The sequence below is a fragment of the Phyllosticta citribraziliensis genome (assembly GCF_038025025.1).
Source record: "Phyllosticta citribraziliensis strain CPC 17464 chromosome Unknown J3D65scaffold_4, whole genome shotgun sequence".
NCBI lineage: Eukaryota > Fungi > Ascomycota > Dothideomycetes > Botryosphaeriales > Phyllostictaceae > Phyllosticta > Phyllosticta citribraziliensis.
The window spans coordinates 1,219,793-1,235,427 of NW_027117341.1; the positions used below are offsets into that span (position 1 = coordinate 1,219,793).

The window sequence follows — 15,635 nt, forward strand, 5'->3', positions numbered from 1 at the left end:
CTATGGGGTTTAGCGGCCCGAGCTTAATTTCCACCACACCCGACGACTCCAACGACATGTCATGCCTCTCAGCCCTCACTTCCGCTTCCAACCCCGACTGTTGAGCAAAGACTGGCTGAAATTCGTGGCATGGTCGACTGTTTCTACCCCGTAGCTCAGTAATGACTGCCGTGTCACGGCTGTTGTAAGACCTTGGTAGCGTCTCAGACACATGTTGCCATTTTCCACTTACCTCTGCTAATGCTCCATACTATCGTGTATGCCACGACTCTTGGATGAAGCCCTAGATCTTCAGAAATTCTGCGCCGCAAATTCTGTGAGCCGCAATCGCGCTGCCAACCCCCATGGCCATGTTGATCGCACGCGCAAGACGCTGCCAACGCATCACGGCTCAACGCCAGGTTTGCTTAGGTTCCTCTCTCATTTCGCTCTCAGGCTTTCTCTTGCCACGGATGGCGTCAAGATTTCAAATCCAAGATCTTTTTTCCTTCAGTCAAAGCACGTGTATTTGTCTTTTCGTACTCCTGCTCTTCCTGTTGCTTGCAGAAATCATTGGCGAAGCCCTCTGATGTTTGATCTTTCACAGTTGTTTCGAAACAAAGCGCCCGGGACAAACTAGTTCAATCAAGAGCGTTAGCAAAGGGATGACTTTCGTTTTAAACCGTGCTTTATAAAAGGACCATGGCCTTGCTTTGCTGTCCTTGTGTGTTGCCCGCCTTTCTTATATCTTGTATTCCACTATATACCCTTATCCTCTTGTTGCATGGCCCTTCCCTTCCGTCAATGTCCGAAGCTCGTCGGTCGATCATGGGTTGCGCATATACGTCGCTTGCTGTTGACTTGGCGGGAGCTGAAGTGTCTGTAAGGCCCCAAACTCGAGCCCAGCAAGAACGGCTGGTATACCGACCTTGTAGCCAACCTATTGTGCGAGTCATTTGAGCTTCTCTCTTGTGCTTTTCTTCTTTATTGTTTGGTTCGAAATCGGATCGCGCGTCTTCTTGCCTCATCGAAGATGGGGTTCGGGCTTGGCTGGAGCTGCTCAACACCAAGTCAGTCACCTGCGAATAGAGGAGTCTCTCGAGCTTTCTTACCGTCCGGGAGCAATCAATGGTTGAAGTGTGCTTGCAAGGCAATGAGCCTGTATAGTTTGTGCAGCACTGCCGGCGAGAAAGAGCTGGCGCTCTGCCCTGGAGTGCCCAGGCGGTTGGCTCGCAGCGCCCACGCAGCGCCCACGCAGGCGCTTCGGTTGCCCACCGCGTGCCTCCCCTCCGGCTCCCACTCCGCACCGAGGCGGCCTGTGCGCTCGTCCAAAATAAAACGCGACCACAACCCCGACTCCTCCTCCTCTCCTCTTCACCGACTTCGATCGACTGAACGAACGCCAGCATTGCCCACCGCTAGCAACCGTTCCTCCATCGAAACCACCACCATGTCCACCGAGACCCCCCTTCCCACGCTGCAGTGGGTCACCTACCTTCTTCTCCTCGCCCTCACCTCCTCTGGGTGCGGCTGGGTGGTCCTGTCCACGACCCTCGGCCTCATTCGTAGCCCGACGAAGCCTTTCTCCTTCGTCACCATCCTCGGTCCCCTGTTCTCCCCCGGTTTCCTGTTCTCCCTCGGTGTCTTCTCCAAGCTCGCCTATGACCTCGGCATGGCTTTGGCTTTGTTTTTGCTCCCTCTGGTTCTTGCCCTGCTCGTCGCCCGGGGTTTCTGCGTCGCCTTCTGGCTTGACTGCAGATTCCCCTTCCGGTTCTCGCCCACCTTCGACGACTCTGCCGCCACCCAGATAAAGGACTTGCGCAATGAGACCAGTACTCTTCGCAAGTACTTTAACGAGTACGTCGCCATGCTCGCCAACAAGGTCTGCACCATGGGTCTCGAGCTCCACGCCAAGGAGGTCGCCTTCGACCGGTTCCGCCGCGCCAGCACGAAGACCGTCGCCGCCCTCAAGAAGGAGCTCTCCGACGCTCGCAAGCTCGCCAAGGCCGAGAAGCATCGCGCCATCGAAGCCAGGAAGCGTTACGCTGACTGGAAGGAGATGGAACTCTCGGGCTTGGAGGACGAGCTCGACAAGTACAGGCGTTCCCTGGAAGCTCTTCTTGAAGGTCGCCCCATGGACGAGGAAATTCTCGGCCGGATCAGTGACAAGTTCTTGTTCGGTGACCGCCTTCGCCTCATGGACTTGACCGACCGCCAGAAGAAGGATATCGGCGCCCTTCGGACCCAAATCGACGGCCTCCAGAGGCAACTCGCGGATGCCGCCGTCACCGAGAAGGTTGTCGCCCTGGAACGTTCCCGCCAGCTCGAAGGCAAGATCACGGATCTCCAGCAGAAGATCCGCCAACTCGAGCACGCCAAGGACGTCTCCGCCGCCGAAATCTCTTTCCTCTCTCGCCAAGTGGCCGCCCAGGGTACCTTGTCCGACCAGTCTGCTTCCGATTGGGAGTTGCAGTTCGCTGCTGTCGACCACCAACGGAAGCTCGCGGAGTCCAACTCGAGGGATCTCGACATCAAGCTGCAGTCTCTTCGTCGCGAGATGGAGAAGGCTGCCGAGTTCCAAGAGGAGGAGCTCTCCCGCGCCCAGGACAAGGCATACCGGTACTCGCAGGCTATCGACAGGGCTGAGGCCGACCGCGACCAGGCCAAGCAACTCGTCAAGTCTGCCGACCAGGAACGTCGTGCCGCTGTCGCCAGTGCCGACACTCTTCAGTCCGAGGTCAACTCGTTGACCGAGGAGCTCAAGATCCTCCGCGCCGGCTGCTGCTTGTGCATCTGTCCCTGTTGCCCGGACGGCTGCTCTGCCCACCGTTTCGGCGCCGCCTCGCCCTCGCCCGTCCCCGTCACCGTCCGTTCGCCCTCGCTCGCCTCGCTCCGCCAGGAGCTTGATCGCCTTCGCTCCGAGAACGAGACCCTTCGCCAGCCCGTCCGTTCGCCCTCGCCCTCGCCCGAGCTCGCCTCGCTCCGTCAGGAGCTTGATCGCCTTCGCTCCGAGAACGAGACCCTTCGCCAGCCCGTCCGTTCGCCCTCGCCCTCGCCCGAGCTCGCCTCGCTCCGTCAGGAGCTTGATCGCCTTCGCTCCGAGAACGAGACCCTCCGTCAGCCTGTCCCTTCGTCCTCGCCGTCTCCCGAACTCGCCTCGCTGCACCAGGAGCTCACCCGTCTTCGTGGTGAGAACCAGCAGCTGAGCCATGTTCACGGCGAGAACTTGAGCCTCCGCCAGCAAATCGCTGCCCTCTCGCAAGAGAACACGACGGCTCGGGGGCTCATGGGTCAGGCTGAAGGTCAATGGGCCAGCCTGCAGGACACCACTCGCCGCCTGGAAAGTGAGCTTGCCACATCTCGTGAGCAACTCGGCACTGCCCGCCGTGAGCTTGCCGCCTCTCGCGAGGAGGCTACAGCTGCTCGCCAGGAGGCCAGTTCCGTCGCCGCTCGTGCGGATTTCTTGGCCGAGCAACTCCGCCGCCAGGTCGCTCGCTCCACCGCCTCTCCCGTTGCTGCTCCCTCCGCTCCCCCGGCCGCCCCTCTCGCTGTCCCTCCCACCGACCAGATGCTCCTTGCCCAGCAGCAGGTCGACCAGTTGACGAGGCGCGCTGAGCAAGCGGAGCAGAAGCTCCAGGAGACTCTCGACCGCCTGGATGCCGCCAATGCCACCTTGGAGACCTACCGCAACACCCCGGGTGCTCTCTCGTTTGAGGAGCGCAACACCTGGGCTATGGAGCGTGGTCAGCTCAGTCTTCTGCTCGCAGGTCACGACTCCGAGGTCGCCAGCCTCAAGCGCCAGCTTGAAGATCTCGCCCACCAGCTTCAAGACAACGAGGCTGAATTGGAGGAGGCCGAAGTCAATCTGGCGAAGCTGGAGGTGGACCACAAGGCCGAGATCGACAACCTGGAAGACATCATCCAGGACTTCCAGGAGAGAATCGATGACCTCGGCAGCATCGACGACGAGATTGAACAGCTCCGAGAAGAGAACGACGAGCTCAAGGAGGAGTTGAAGGAGTGTTACGAAACCTTAGGGTTTCAATAAGCATTTCGCCATCTTCTCTCCCTCTCGTTTCTTCTTGGTTTGTTCTTCTGCCTGGTGCGTCGCAAGGTCGGACGCGACGTAAAACACGCTTGAGGACCGTCTTTCGACCGGCTTTTTCAGACATTCGGATCGACATTCTTGGATGACCCCAGCATTGCTCCCCTCTAGTGGTCTTCGGACCGCTGCCCTTCATTCTGGGTTGAGCTTCTTGCCGGCAGCAATCCCGTAGCACCCTTTGGGACCCCCGGATTGCATTTCCCTTCCTTGAACGACATCCAGTCACGCCCCACGGATCCTCCTTGAGCAGCCTTCATGGCTTGCTTCCGTCCCCGCGAGTGGACGAGCACATCTCGCCTTGCAGTCCGTAGCACCTTTTGGGACCCTCGACTGCAAGTTTCCAGCAGCCTATGACACGGCTATAAACTGCCCCAGCCCCAGACGGCCAGCCTTGGCACCGTTCGGTCCTTTGTGCAAGTGGACCAGCACATCTTGCACCGCAGTCCGTAGCACCCTCCGGGACCCTCGACTGCAGAATTCGACAAAGCGCAAGGCAGAAGTTCCGGGGCGTGGTGAGTGGACACACCGCGTCTTTGGCCCCTTCAACGCTCTTTTCCAAGTTGTCTTGCGTCAGATAACAAAGCTTCTGAGGGACACTTGCCATCGTTCCTTCAATCCATGGACAGGGCACTCGACGGCTTTGGCGGAGCTGTCTTGAGCCTGATGCGGGGTCACTTGTTCCCTGGAGGGCTTGAAAAACCGCGTCCACTGGAGGAACTGGTGAGTTGTCTTGCGTCAGATAGTGGCGTTACTGAGGGACACTTGATCCAGATTCAGTCCATGAACAAGGCGAACGACAAGCTTTGGCGGAGCTTGTTTTGTAGCTGAGAATCGAGCAGTCAGTCGGTACCTCGAGGCCTTCCTAAACCATTCTCACGTTCATTGGACCGGACAATCAGCCCCCCGCGGATGGAGCAGCACATTCCGCACCTTCGGACTTTAGAAATCCGGACTAAACCCCAAAAAAAGATTGAAAGAACGGCAATAACCCACAAAAAACCTTTCCTGTACGGTGCTTTTACTTCATTCTGTACCTACCAGCGACCTTCTTTCGACTCCACTCAAACCGCAAACCAAAAACCACAAAAACACTTGCAAAGAACGACAAAATTACCCCAAAAACATTCTGCGTCTGGCGACCGCTTTACCTGTTGTTCGATAGCACCTGCAGCCATCCTCGTCTCTCTTTTACCGAGGAGCATCGGAACCCGACGAAACAAGACCTCCCATCAAACAGTGTTCTGGAATCTTGCAAACGCCGCTCTCTACCTTCTGACGAGATCGTGGCAATTCCACTCACTTGGGTCTGTTTCTCGTGGCTTACCTCTTCCGACACGGCTGTCACCTTTCACGTTCGTGGTTTACCTTCTGGCAAGCTTTAATACTCTTCCGAGCTTGCGCCTTGCGGTTTTACGACTTTCCTGCTGCTTTACGCCTGTACCTTTACGACATGGGCTCGCTGGCTGTACTTCTACGGCTTCTACCATACCGTCGACTGCTCCCTTTCTTCGCACCGACGACTCGGCCGTTCATGCTGGCAACTCCAGGGCTTTCGGGTTACGCCCTTTCTGCACCACGGAACGCTTTCCTCCCTCTGCATCCAGTGTTCCTGTGGCGATTTACACGCGCTACGAACCGACACCCGGGCCGCTCTACGCTTGGGAATCTCTTGTGGCTGTTGATTGACATCTTCTTCGACGGCTCTCCCTCGCTGTATGAGCTCCCACGGTTCTTCATGGCCAATTTACATCCATCGATGGCCCTACTTGCGCCCTTTGTCGGCCTTTTGCTGTGGCAGATTCACAGCAGACGGACTCGTCTCCTCTCATTCGACGCATACGTCTTGCGAGCTTTCCTGGGTTTTGCTCGCATCCCCCGTTGTTCAATCACTCTTCGAACGACGATAAATCTACGCTTGGTTGTTGCTCCTACGGTCGTCACATCTGCTCTTCCTTCCCACAATTCTCACATTTCCGAAGACGAAGACGACCTCGACTAGCTCTCTTCTACGTCGACAGGAGCACCCATTCTTCCGACGACTTGGTCCATTTTCCCTCGTTGTCTTGCCTGCTTTCTCTTCTCGGCAGGCTCCGAAATTTGACCGTGCTGCTGGTTTCTGGGTTTCCAGCACCGTGGTTGCGCTGTTCACAGCGTCTGGCTTACTCGTCCTGCTACTCTCCACGGCAGTTGACTTGTGAGCTTCCCTGGGCATTCAAATCTTCTGGTCGTCTCCCCATTCATCGACGACCGGAGCTCCTCACTCTTCCGGCTTGCTTTCCTTTTCTTGTCAAGCGGGATTCACTCACGACGTGCTGCCTTCTGGGCTGTACTTGCGGCACGTCATGTCTTCGCGCTCCATCTACCGCGCAAGACTCGTCTGATTACACTCCTCTCATCAGGCGATCACGACCGGTTCAGTCTGGCTTCTATTCACTGGACTGGTCGCTACTCCAATCTACGACGACCTACACGGGCTTCTTGGTCGTCGGGGCTGCTGCTCGTTTCCTTCAACTTGGCTTTACACGCCTGGCATGCAGTGGCTCCTCAACTCTTCTGGGCACTCTCCGCGGCTTTGTCGACGATTCCCTACCTCTTCTACGTCGACGAAGCTGCTACTCCTGCTGACCGGTCCATTCAACCTTGCTTTTGCTTCTTTGGACTGGTCGGCTTCACAAATCAGCGACGATCCGGGTGGCTCCCTGGTTGTCTGCTTTGTTTCTGGCCACTGCGAGCTTCTGCTTTCACAAACTACCTGGCTGGCTCTCTTTCTCTGGACTTGCTTGCGGCGGGCTCTCCTCTACATGGCGGCTCTGTCGAATCATCTTCTTCTGCACCCTTTCGACGGAGCTGCCCCTCTGGGCATTCTTTTCGGCTGACCGGTCCATCCAATCTCACTGACTGGTCGGCTTCTCAAATCTGCGACAAACGGGGTGGCTCCCTGGTTGTCTACTCCACTTCTACCACCGCTCGCTCCTCTCAATGGCTGACAATCTCTTCGGCAAAGCCTGCGGTGGAATCCTCCTTCAAATCTGGCTCCTCTGGAGCTTTGCGGCTCTGTCAAATCACCTCTTCTCTACGTTTTCGACGGGGCTGCACTCTGGGCATTCTCTTCGGCTGACCGGTCCATCCAATCTCATTGACTGGTCGGCTACTCAACAATTTGCGACAAACGGGGTGGCTCCCTGATTCTCTACTCCACTTCCAGCCACCGCGCGCTTCTCTAAATGGCTGATCTCCTCGGCAACGCCTGCGGTGGCATCGGGCTCCTTCGGGGCCTTGCGGCTCTGTCGAATCATCTTCTCTACCCTTTCGACGGGGCTGCACTCTGGGCATTCTCTTCGGCTGATCGGTCCATCCAATCTCACTGACTGGTCGGCTACTCAACAATCTACGACAAACGGGGTGGCTCCCTGATTGTCTACTCCAATTCCAGCCACCGCGCGCTTCTCTAAATGGCTGATCTCCTCGGCAACGCCTGCGGTGGCATCCTCCTCAACTTCGGGCTCCTTTGGGGACTTGCTGCTCTGTCAAATCACCTTCTTTTCTACGCTTTTGACAGGGCTGCACTCGGGCATCTCTCTTGCTGACCGGTCCATCAAATCTCACTGTGCTTGCTACATTTTGGACTGGTCGGCCTTCCACATTGACGACGACCTGGGTGGGCTCCCGGGGCGTCTGCTTCACTTTCGGCCGCTGCTTGCTTTCTACCTCAAAAACACTTGGCTGATCACCCCTTTGGCCTTGCTTGCAGCGGCCTTCCTCATCAAACGAATGTGTCACTCTGGGCAATTTCCAGCTTACCGGTCCTTCAACTTTCGCTGCTGCTACAACTTGGACTGGTTGGCTTTACACATCGAAGAAGACCTGGGTGGGCTCCCTTGTCATCTACGCTTTGGCCGCTGCTCGCTTGCAACTTCAACAACACGTGGCTGTCATCTCTTTGGCATTGCTTGCGGCGGCCCTTACCCATCAAGCGAATGCTCCTTGGCGGCTTTGTCGATTCCCTCACTTCATCGACGAGGCTGCTTCACCTGATGCACACCTCGGGGCATTCACAGTGATCGGTTCAGCAAACTGCTGGCGCTACACTTTGAACCGATCACGACACAACTTTACAACGACTTGGCGGGGCGGCTTCCCTACATCTTCAAGTAAGCCATCAATCACTCTGGGCATACGGCTTACTCGATTCGCAACTTGGATTGTCTCCCAAGCTGCCAAGAGCTCTCTCCTTTCGAACACCCACCAAACAAAGAGTGTTCTTCCCCTTCTCTGTGGAGCTCAGCCGCTCAGCCAAGTCGACCACCTTTCATTCCACTTCAGCAACTCGGTCACTCGACCAAGTTGTTTCCCTTTTGCTTTTTTGTTTTGCTTTTTCGTTTTTGCTTTCTCTCACAACCCTGGATGAACCCTGGATGGATGCCGGCTCCTTACCACCACAACTGCTGCTTTCCGAGGACGACAATGGCTTCTCCCAATGACCGCCAACAAAACAACCCGTCCTTGGAACCGGAGCCTAGCAAATCTCAGCCGGACTGTAGACTTCTCTGGCAATATGATCCGCCAGATCAGGTTGGTTACTTTCTGCTTCAACATTTTCTCTTCAAACACTCTCGAAGCCTTGCCGGCCTAACCACTACTGCTACTGCTACTGCCGCTGCTACTACGAAAGATCCAACCAAGCCGAAGCTACAACCACTACCGGCTGGCCCATTATCAAACAACTTTCCGCGGTCTTCCAAGACTTCGACTCCAAACAACCGGGCTGGCCGGCCGGCACAAACATCTCCCACTCCACGCGCTCCTCCGCGTCAAGAACACCCCTCCTCGCTCAAGCTTGTCATCCTCCGCTGTAGATTCTCCACATTCAATCGTTCGGCCGTCAAAAGGACAAGGTGCAAAAGCGCCTACTTCAATCTTCCCCGAACAGAGTCTCTTCCAGCACGACGAGCAGCGAACCCCCTCCGCGACGTGGTCAAAAGCTCCAACTACAAACAACCGAGCTAGCCGGCACAAACATCCATCAATCCATTCATCCATCCATCCATCCATCCAGGGTTCAACGCAAAGCTGGCAGCCTCCAGGCCAGCATACGAGATGGTCAACCCTCAAAAGTAAGCTTCGCCCTGGAAAAGCTCATCGTCTTGAACCTTGCTAACCACTTGTACGACAGAACAAACTACGCGACCATCTCACGAACAACCCATACAGGGAGTGTTCACGGCCACTACAAAAGACCCTCAAAGCTTCGCGCTCTCGGCTTTTGCATCCGCCAAATACCAACATGGTGGCAAGCTGGTCGCCCCCAAAACGTAAGTCCTACGGTCCCTACGCCCCCAATTCGAAGTCGCATGCTAACACATTACACCACAGAATCATTAACACAACACCTTCACCAACAACAGCCATACTCAGCCAAAGCAGCCCTTCCACACACCACGGTCCACCAGTCCTTCTCGCACCCCCACCCGCCGACGCGGCGGCTTAGCAGCCTAGGGACGTCTGAGGGTTACCTCCACCCGAAAGGCAAGCTCGCCAATGCTGACGCGGGAGGGTGTGGGCGGGGCTGCGTGGCCGTGATGAGCAGGCGGCTTTCGCGCGCTTCGTGTTGCGGCTTGAGGTGACCCTCGTCGTGCTCGGTCAAAGCGTTGCGTGCCGTCTGCTGCTGTGGCGGGGTTTGTGTATGGGCGCGGTGGGCTGGCGTTGGGTGCGAGGCCGGGGCGACCACGGACGGCGCGGGACGTTGGACAATGGCATCGTTCACAGACACTTGAACACAAACAAAACGAGCCTTGTTCGACGGCGCCAGTCCACTCCACAAACATCAAAAACATCAAAAAAGAAAGAAAAAACAAAGCCAAAAAGGCAAAGAAAAAACTCTCAACCCACGTCAAACACCAACACCAACATCACAAGCACACAAACACAAACCGCACGCGCGCAAAACCCAACTACATCACCTGAACGCAGAGTCAGTGATGGCCGGACCGAACGACGGCTCCGCCTTTGCGCGCGCGCACGCAAGACCCCAACTACATCATCGGGCGCAGAACCGGTGATGGACGGACCGAACGACGGTACCGCTTCTTGCGTGCACGCGGGCTGTGCTTGCTGATTGACTGACTGGGTTGAGTGGGAAATTTGAGGAGGATAGTGGAGGGGGAGGGGCGGGGGAAGGAGAGGGGGATTTGGTGTCCGAAACTCTACATTCTACACTCTACACTACACTCTACACTCGACTCTACACACTCGACTCAAACGACCACTCTACCAACAACGACAATTCAACCGACTCTACCACCCGACACAACCAACCAACCGACCGTCGCGACTCGCTGTCTCCGCCAACAACCAACTCTCTCAAATCGAATCAACTCAACCCACCATGTCGACAATCCAACACTCCAACACTGCAACACTCCAACAATCCAACAATCCAATAACCCGACACCCCGACACTCCGACACAGACAGCGAGTCCGACGACACCAAACCAAACAAACAAAAAACAAAAAATAGAAGGGCAGCCGGCCCCAGCGACGGGACCGAAATTCAGGCACAAAGCTTCAGCTTCAGCTTCAACTTCAACTTGACACGGAAGCGGTGGAGGGCATGACGGGCACGGCAGGGCAAGGCAGAATAAGGCAGGATAAGGCAGGATGAGCCTGACGGGCTGGAGCGAGACACGAGTGGCATCGAGGAGCATTTGATGAGAATGTCCCGGTGCGGAGCGGTTCAGGGTGAAGGGGCAGGACAAGCCTGGATGATTCAAGCGCGAGAGCGGAGTGGAGTTGAATGAAGAATTAACGACGCGTTTCTACCATTTCTGGTGCTGCTAGAGCTGTGAGAAGGGTACTTGGTGCTGTGTAGAAGAAATTCGCGATCTGCCTCCCATCCTTTTCTGCCACCATTGCACGTGACGAGTCCCTGAGAGTATCTTGACGGACAACTTTTACTTCAAGGCCGGACCATTTGGATGTATGAGAATCATGGCACTGGAGGTTTGGAAAGTATCATTGACCGTGACGTGATTGAAGCTAAGTTTGATCAACGTGAAGCAAAATTGACCACATTTCCTAACTTCGTCCCTTTCCACGGCGTCACCACAGCGTTTGACTACCACCCTCTGAAAGCAAGATGTAACCTTAGATCTGACTCCCTTGTATGCGTAATTTGTTGGAATGCGCGTAGAAACCCGTCAAACACCGGTTGCGATTTGTCATGAATGTCAAAGCAATCACACGAGCCAGTCATCACGATTCGATCGTGATGTGAACTGGGTACAGAGCAAGAAAGAAAACAGGAATAAGTCTTTTGAGGCGAAGACTGATCTGCAGTCAATTGGACTTGTGATCGGAGGTCTGTCGAAGTCATCAGCGGAGAACATATGAAAAGCGCACGCTGGCTTACAAAGGTTTAGTCCTTGGGCTCCGTCTTTATTGAGACTTCCGCATTTTGTCTCTTGTCGCTGGGGTGAGAATGTGGCTGCTGATCTTCAGCATCTGTAAGGGAACTTGGGCCGTGCTTGAAGGACTCTAAAGTGCCATGGACTTTCGTAAATTCGTACAGTGAGAAGTATCCAGTGGGTTGGTTGAGCGGTTGCTCGGAATCATCGCATGTGTTGTTGCTTCCACGATTGCCATTGCCATTGTAGTCATCTTTGATTTGATAGTGACTCTCCTCCCGCCGACTTGTGAATGTGTTCTTTCTCTTGTGTCCAACATGTAGCTCGCTCTCTTCAGTAGACTTGTCGTGCTGCACTCCTCTTTGGAAAGCAGACGACTGTGCTTGTTTGAGCTCGGATACCTTGGATTCAAGCGTCTGTATCCTCTGATCTTTTCCCTCCAGCGAGGCCTCGTGTGCGAGATTCTTCCGTTGCACAAAGGCCTCAAACCGGTTGTCCTTTTCGCGGAGAGCACTTTCGGATGTTTCCTGTGCAGTCCGAAGGTCTTTGATGACTGCCGACGTTGAGCTGAGAGAGTTCTCGTAATTTTTGACTTGGTGTTGTAGCGCTTGTATTGCTTGGTCTTTCCGTTGGATGTTGTCATGAAGCTGCTTTGTTGCGGAGTCCAGCGTAACGATTGTAGGCATTACAGCGTAGATGGCGCTGCCAACACTTGGTCCCGTCAGGGGCACCAACGACGAGTCAATCCGAAAATACCCCAATCTCTCAAGCTCAGTCAAAAGTCCATCATAAATGACCGCAAAAGCCTCTTCGCGCCCTAGATTTCTAAAATCCGGCAATGAAAAGCGACCAGGCTCCAGAAGCTTGCGGAAGAAGCGATCTGCGGCGCCCGTGTTGTGGAAAGCTTTGGGGCGTTGAGCTACCGGGAGTTGCGAGTCGATCGTGGCTAGAGCCCGGCCTCTGTAGGCTTTTTTGACGCCTGTGCGTGTTAGGGGAGGTATGGGTGAAGGCTGGAGGAGAAGGGTACCTTGGAAGAAGCTGATGCTGGCGTTTCCTGAGAAGGAAGCCGGGACGTAGCCGTCGCGAATTGCCATGATGCAGTGGCCTTGCAGCAGACCGAGCGGGCAAGAGACCCGAAGGCGAGAGACGTGCACGTCGTGCCAGGCTTCAGAGCGGGAAATTGGAGCAATAATCGTGCACGACAGGCCTCAGAGCGAGAGACTTGAGCGAAAGACCTGAGGGGGACGTGGCAAGAAATGTTCGCAGCGGCCTTGAGGCAGACTGAGCGGGCAAGAGACCTGAAGGCGAGAGACGTGCGCGTCGTGCCAGGCCTCAGAGCAGGAGAATTGAGAGGCAGCCTTGAGGGAGACGTGCAAGAGATGTCCCCGAGAGGAGTGGGTGAGAAGAAGGAACCCAGCACTTGGGTGGGTGGGTCGATGACCACCTGCCAGTTGGAAAGAAGGAAGGCACCTCACCCAGCAGTCGCCACTGCCTCCAACCAGCAACACCACCAAAGCCGCAGCTCTCACATCACGAACCCTCCTCATCGTCTTCCACTCGCTAGGTACATAGTCTTGAATACGCACAGTTTTACTCCGCACGTCTGCTACCAGTACTCGGCATCTCACCCCTCCACAATTTCTACCGCTCGTTTTATACCGCAGCACGGTTGCGCCGCTGCGTGGCTTCTGGATCCGAATTACAGCAGAAAAGAAGACCGGTAAAGGCAGAGACCGTCGAGTCGTGAGCCCCAGCATTCGAGTCACTGAAGAGCATCTCACCGACGACTTACCTCCAGCACTCCCTCTCCAGACCACCATGGCAGACTCCCGGTCAGACTCAAACGAAACCCGCGTCACCCACGCGTGGGCGGCAAACATGTCACCGCACGTCTCGCCTTCCACAGCGCAGAGCGCTGCCAACCCGGCGCCTGCAAGCTCGACTACGCACGGCAGCACCACTGCTGCAGCTGGAAGCGCTGCTGCGCAAACCGCAGACACCCCAGAGGGGGCCACGGGCCTCGTAGTCCACATGACAGTCGAAACAGTCACCTCGACCACCGCCGCTGCAGAAGAACCAGCACCACCGTCCAGCAGTGCGAGCCCACCGGGTAGGAGATTCCTCGCCGACCGCCGGCGCGTCTACAGAGTCAGCCAGCCCCATTGCACACCGCCCATCAAGCAACCCACCCAACTGACAGCACACGCAGCTCCACGAGCTCCCCGACGGCCGCCAAAGACTGACGCCTCGCGACGGCGTCGTGCCCGAGTGCGGCGACCCGGCGCTCGTCTACAACGAGGTGCTGCACATCCACTGGGGGGAGGAGGAGCTGCGCGTACACGTGCACGTGCGGAAGGACGGACGCATGGTGATTTTGCGCGCCCTCACGCCCGACGAGCAGGTCGTCTGGGAGGACATTTTGCGAGCGAATCAGGGCATTGAGCCTCGTCTCATCGCCATGGGGGGAGCGAGGTTGGAGCCATAGAGGTGGGGCTCGTGAGGAGGGTGCTGGGACAGTTGGGGTTCTGGTGTCTGTGTGTTGGTTTGGTGTGGAGGCATGTTTTGCTGCTCGGGGTTGTTCCTGAAGAGGTTCTGCATCTTTCACTAAGTGAGAAAATAGTGGCAAGGGGCTTGGACAGAAGGCTGCATGTACAGAGGTCGAGCCTAAATGACGTTACGGCCTGCTGAGTGGGTACCAAGCAATCAACGCAAAACAAAGCGTCCATCTTCAAGAGCTGAAAACAAGGCCAAAGCGGGAGGTTGTAGTGTATAAACAAGAACTTTAATCTGCATCGCTGCCCTCATCGAGGGGTTTAGGTACGACTGCTCGCTGCGCACCTTTTTCGCGCGTCAATCAACGTAGAGCCAGACAGCAAAAGCAGCCAATCTGCCGCGTCTCGCCGCGATCCAACTAGAGGGTTCTTTTACTTTTTGCTGGGCATGACTAGGACCGACCAACATTTTGACGCCGATGCTGATGCCGGAGTTGTTGGACCACCCACCCACCAAGTCGTGTACGTACAGTGTGCGTTGCTCTTTCTTTTTGGTAAATGGCAAAAAGGGAGCAAAAAGTGTTTGAGAAGATAAAGACACGCGAGAAAAGAATTGGGCGAGGTTGCGAGACTGTACACGGGTTTTTTTTTGCATCGAAATCTTTTAAAAAGGGCCGGCAAGGCACGACCATCTCAATCGTCTTCGCTCAGCTGCCGCGCAAGGCCACCAACAGCGGCGCCAGTGCTGGGGAACTCGAGCACCATGTCGACCCACTTGACGCCCTGAAAGTCGTTCTTGCTCAGCCCGCGGTTGACGAAGCCGACGGCCTCGTAGAAGGGGACGAGATGGTCGTGGGTGATGATGGCGATGCGGTCCGCGACGCCGGCGTTCTGGATGCGCTGGACGTACGCCTTGAGCAGGGTGCGGCCGAGGCCGCGCTTCTGGTACTCGGGCAGCACGGCGAGCGAGTGGATGGCGACGGTGCGGCCGTCCTCCTGGTGGCCGACGGGACGCGCGGCGTCGTGGGGTTTCTCGCGCCAGTTGTCGGGCACGGCCATGTCGTCGGTCGAGATGAGCTCGTTGCGCGTCTTGGTTGCTAGGACGTGGCCGAGCAGGATCTCTTTGCGCTCTGGGCTGCCTGATTCGACGATGTGGGCGGTGGATGTTGTGGGGACGCTGGAGTCGGGCGCTGTCGAGGTTGTGAAGAGGCCCATGCAGAGCTCGCCGCAGATGGTTAATCTGTAGAGGATCTGGGAGTGCGTTAGAAAGTGGCACGTGACTTGGTAGGTAGAAGGTTCCGTTGGAAGGAACGGAAGCGGGAGTGACAAGGCAGCGCCGAGGAAAATGTGACGATGGTTGGATGCGGAAAGAGGTAGAGATGGAGGTGTTACCTTGTCTCTGCTACCGCGCAGGGCCTCGTCAAAGGCGGCATTTTCGCATGTAACGCAGCTGTCGAGATACGAGGGATTCAAGGTGCCGGTGATTGGGTGCAGGTCGTTGGGGTCGCGGCCGTGGCGGTGCTCGTCGAGGGCGTCTTCATGGTCGAGAGAAGGGGGTGATTTGACGAGGGGGGGCATTCCGGCCAGGGTCTGGCGCCGTTCCTCGTCCAGGTTGCGAGGCATGACGATGACGACGGAGGTGAGGTTGGTCGGGG

General features: G+C 56.3%; 5 protein-coding genes across 5 annotated transcripts; 2 read left to right on the top strand and 3 right to left on the bottom strand.

Moving 5' to 3' along the window:
• Nucleotides 1–1,429: 1,429 nt before the first annotated feature.
• On the top strand, nt 1,430–4,027 carry J3D65DRAFT_675770 (uncharacterized protein; the record flags this gene model as incomplete). Its single annotated transcript, XM_066803586.1, has 1 exon — nt 1,430–4,027. The coding sequence occupies one exon, from the start codon at nt 1,430–1,432 to the stop codon at nt 4,025–4,027; it is 2,598 nt and encodes an 865-aa protein (XP_066656912.1).
• A 6,243-nt stretch (nt 4,028–10,270) lies between these two features.
• Nucleotides 10,271–10,976, bottom strand: J3D65DRAFT_619323 (uncharacterized protein). The gene has a single exon (XM_066799733.1). The coding sequence runs from the start codon at nt 10,787–10,789 to the stop codon at nt 10,460–10,462; it is 330 nt and encodes a 109-aa protein (XP_066656913.1). The 5' UTR covers nt 10,790–10,976; the 3' UTR covers nt 10,271–10,459.
• Nucleotides 10,977–11,486: 510 nt separating this feature from the next.
• J3D65DRAFT_287832 (uncharacterized protein) lies at nt 11,487–12,944 on the bottom strand. Its single transcript, XM_066795129.1, has 2 exons — nt 12,516–12,944; nt 11,487–12,467 (listed from the first exon to the last, which is right to left on the bottom strand). The coding sequence occupies exons 1-2, from the start codon at nt 12,580–12,582 to the stop codon at nt 11,500–11,502; spliced, it is 1,035 nt and encodes a 344-aa protein (XP_066656914.1). The 5' UTR covers nt 12,583–12,944; the 3' UTR covers nt 11,487–11,499.
• A 62-nt stretch (nt 12,945–13,006) lies between these two features.
• On the top strand, nt 13,007–14,206 carry J3D65DRAFT_619327 (uncharacterized protein). Its single transcript, XM_066799734.1, has 2 exons — nt 13,007–13,231; nt 13,287–14,206. Exon 2 carries the CDS (start codon nt 13,307–13,309, stop codon nt 13,928–13,930), a length of 624 nt encoding a protein of 207 aa, XP_066656915.1. The 5' UTR covers nt 13,007–13,231; nt 13,287–13,306; the 3' UTR covers nt 13,931–14,206.
• A 467-nt stretch (nt 14,207–14,673) lies between these two features.
• On the bottom strand, nt 14,674–15,603 carry J3D65DRAFT_645098 (uncharacterized protein; the record flags this gene model as incomplete). The annotated part of the gene is made up of 2 exons (XM_066802191.1): nt 14,674–15,231; nt 15,373–15,603. 2 exons carry the CDS (start codon nt 15,601–15,603, stop codon nt 14,674–14,676), a joined length of 789 nt encoding a protein of 262 aa, XP_066656916.1.
• Between the last annotated feature and the right edge of the window lie 32 nt (nt 15,604–15,635).